Genomic DNA, 1,125 nt, shown 5'->3' on the forward strand with positions numbered 1-1,125 from the left:
TACTTGAGCCATCTTGGCTCTTCAGGAATTACTTTGTCTGAATGCCAATCAGACACCAGGCTTGTGACTCATGTGCATAGTAGCCTTACACCTCGTCAGAGACTGTGAACATGGGGAAAGTGACATCAGCGTGTGCCCTTCAGACTTTCAGTTGTCACATGACCTAGCCTGGGAGGATTGACTGGCAGGTGAGTAATTGCTCTGTGATACAAACTATCAGGTATTCATTCCAAGGGAAAGAGTAGAAGGGTGGAAAGAAAAGCATCCTTACAGATACTAGAATTGTTGCCTGGCAACTGAATCTAGGCTTCTCTTTTCATTGGGTAACCACAAGTTCAGGAAATGGCCTGTGTGCTTAGGATCCTCAGCACTGGCCAGGTATATAAAGGGACCCAACCCAGAAGACACATCACACCTGAGAACACACATCTGCTCTCCTCCACTCCTCAACCCTACTCCAGCCCAGACACCCACCATGTCCTGCTGTGGCTCCTTCTCCTCCCAGAGCTTTGGAGGCTGCTGCCAGCCCTGCTGCTGCCGCGACCCCTGCTGCTGCTGCCCAGTGTCCTGCCAGACCACAGTGTGCCGCCCTGTGACCTGCGTGCCCCACTTCACCAGGCCCATCTGTGAGCCCTGCCGCCGCCCCATCTGCTGTGACCCCTGCAGCCTGCAGCAGGGCTGCTGCCGCCCCATCACCTGCTGCCCCACCTCCTGCACAGCTGTGGTCTGCAGACCCTGCTGCTGGGCCTCCACCTGCTGCCAGCCCATCTCTGTGCAGGCTCCCTGCTGCAGGCCCCCCTGCTGCCAGCCTGCCCCCTGCCGCACCACCTGCAGGACCTCCCCCTGCAACACCTGCTGCTGAGCCATCGAATACATAACTTTTCAGATGAACAGAACTCTCCCTACTCCTGCCGGAGCAGACAAGAGGCACCACCTTTGCAACCCACTTGTTCTTCTACAATTATCAAATTTCCCGCATACATGCAGCTGGACATCTGCATGCCTCGCCTATCCTAGCTTCCTTCCATCAGCCTAATTCTTAGCTTCAAAAACATCTCTAAACAAAGATGAAGTTCTTTAACAAAACTTGATCCCATTGAGTTCCTATAATTTTTTTATTTCAGG

At 53.5% G+C, this 1,125-nt stretch overlaps 1 protein-coding gene across 1 annotated transcript; it reads left to right on the forward strand.

The window, feature by feature from the left end:
• Window positions 1–475: 475 nt before the first annotated feature.
• Window positions 476–862, forward strand: LOC101986537 (keratin-associated protein 2-1-like). The gene has a single exon (XM_005368389.1). It carries the CDS (start codon window positions 476–478, stop codon window positions 860–862), a length of 387 nt encoding a protein of 128 aa, XP_005368446.1.
• The last annotated feature ends 263 nt before the right edge of the window (window positions 863–1,125 follow it).

Source organism: Microtus ochrogaster, unplaced genomic scaffold, assembly GCF_000317375.1.
Source record: "Microtus ochrogaster isolate Prairie Vole_2 unplaced genomic scaffold, MicOch1.0 UNK31, whole genome shotgun sequence".
In the NCBI taxonomy this organism is placed as follows: domain Eukaryota; kingdom Metazoa; phylum Chordata; class Mammalia; order Rodentia; family Cricetidae; genus Microtus; species Microtus ochrogaster.

What these genes read in the sequence shown, in the direction of transcription:
- LOC101986537 (XM_005368389.1), top strand. Translation starts at nt 476, where the DNA reads ATGTCCTGCTGTGGCTCCTTCTCCTCCCAGAGCTTTGGAGGCTGCTGC.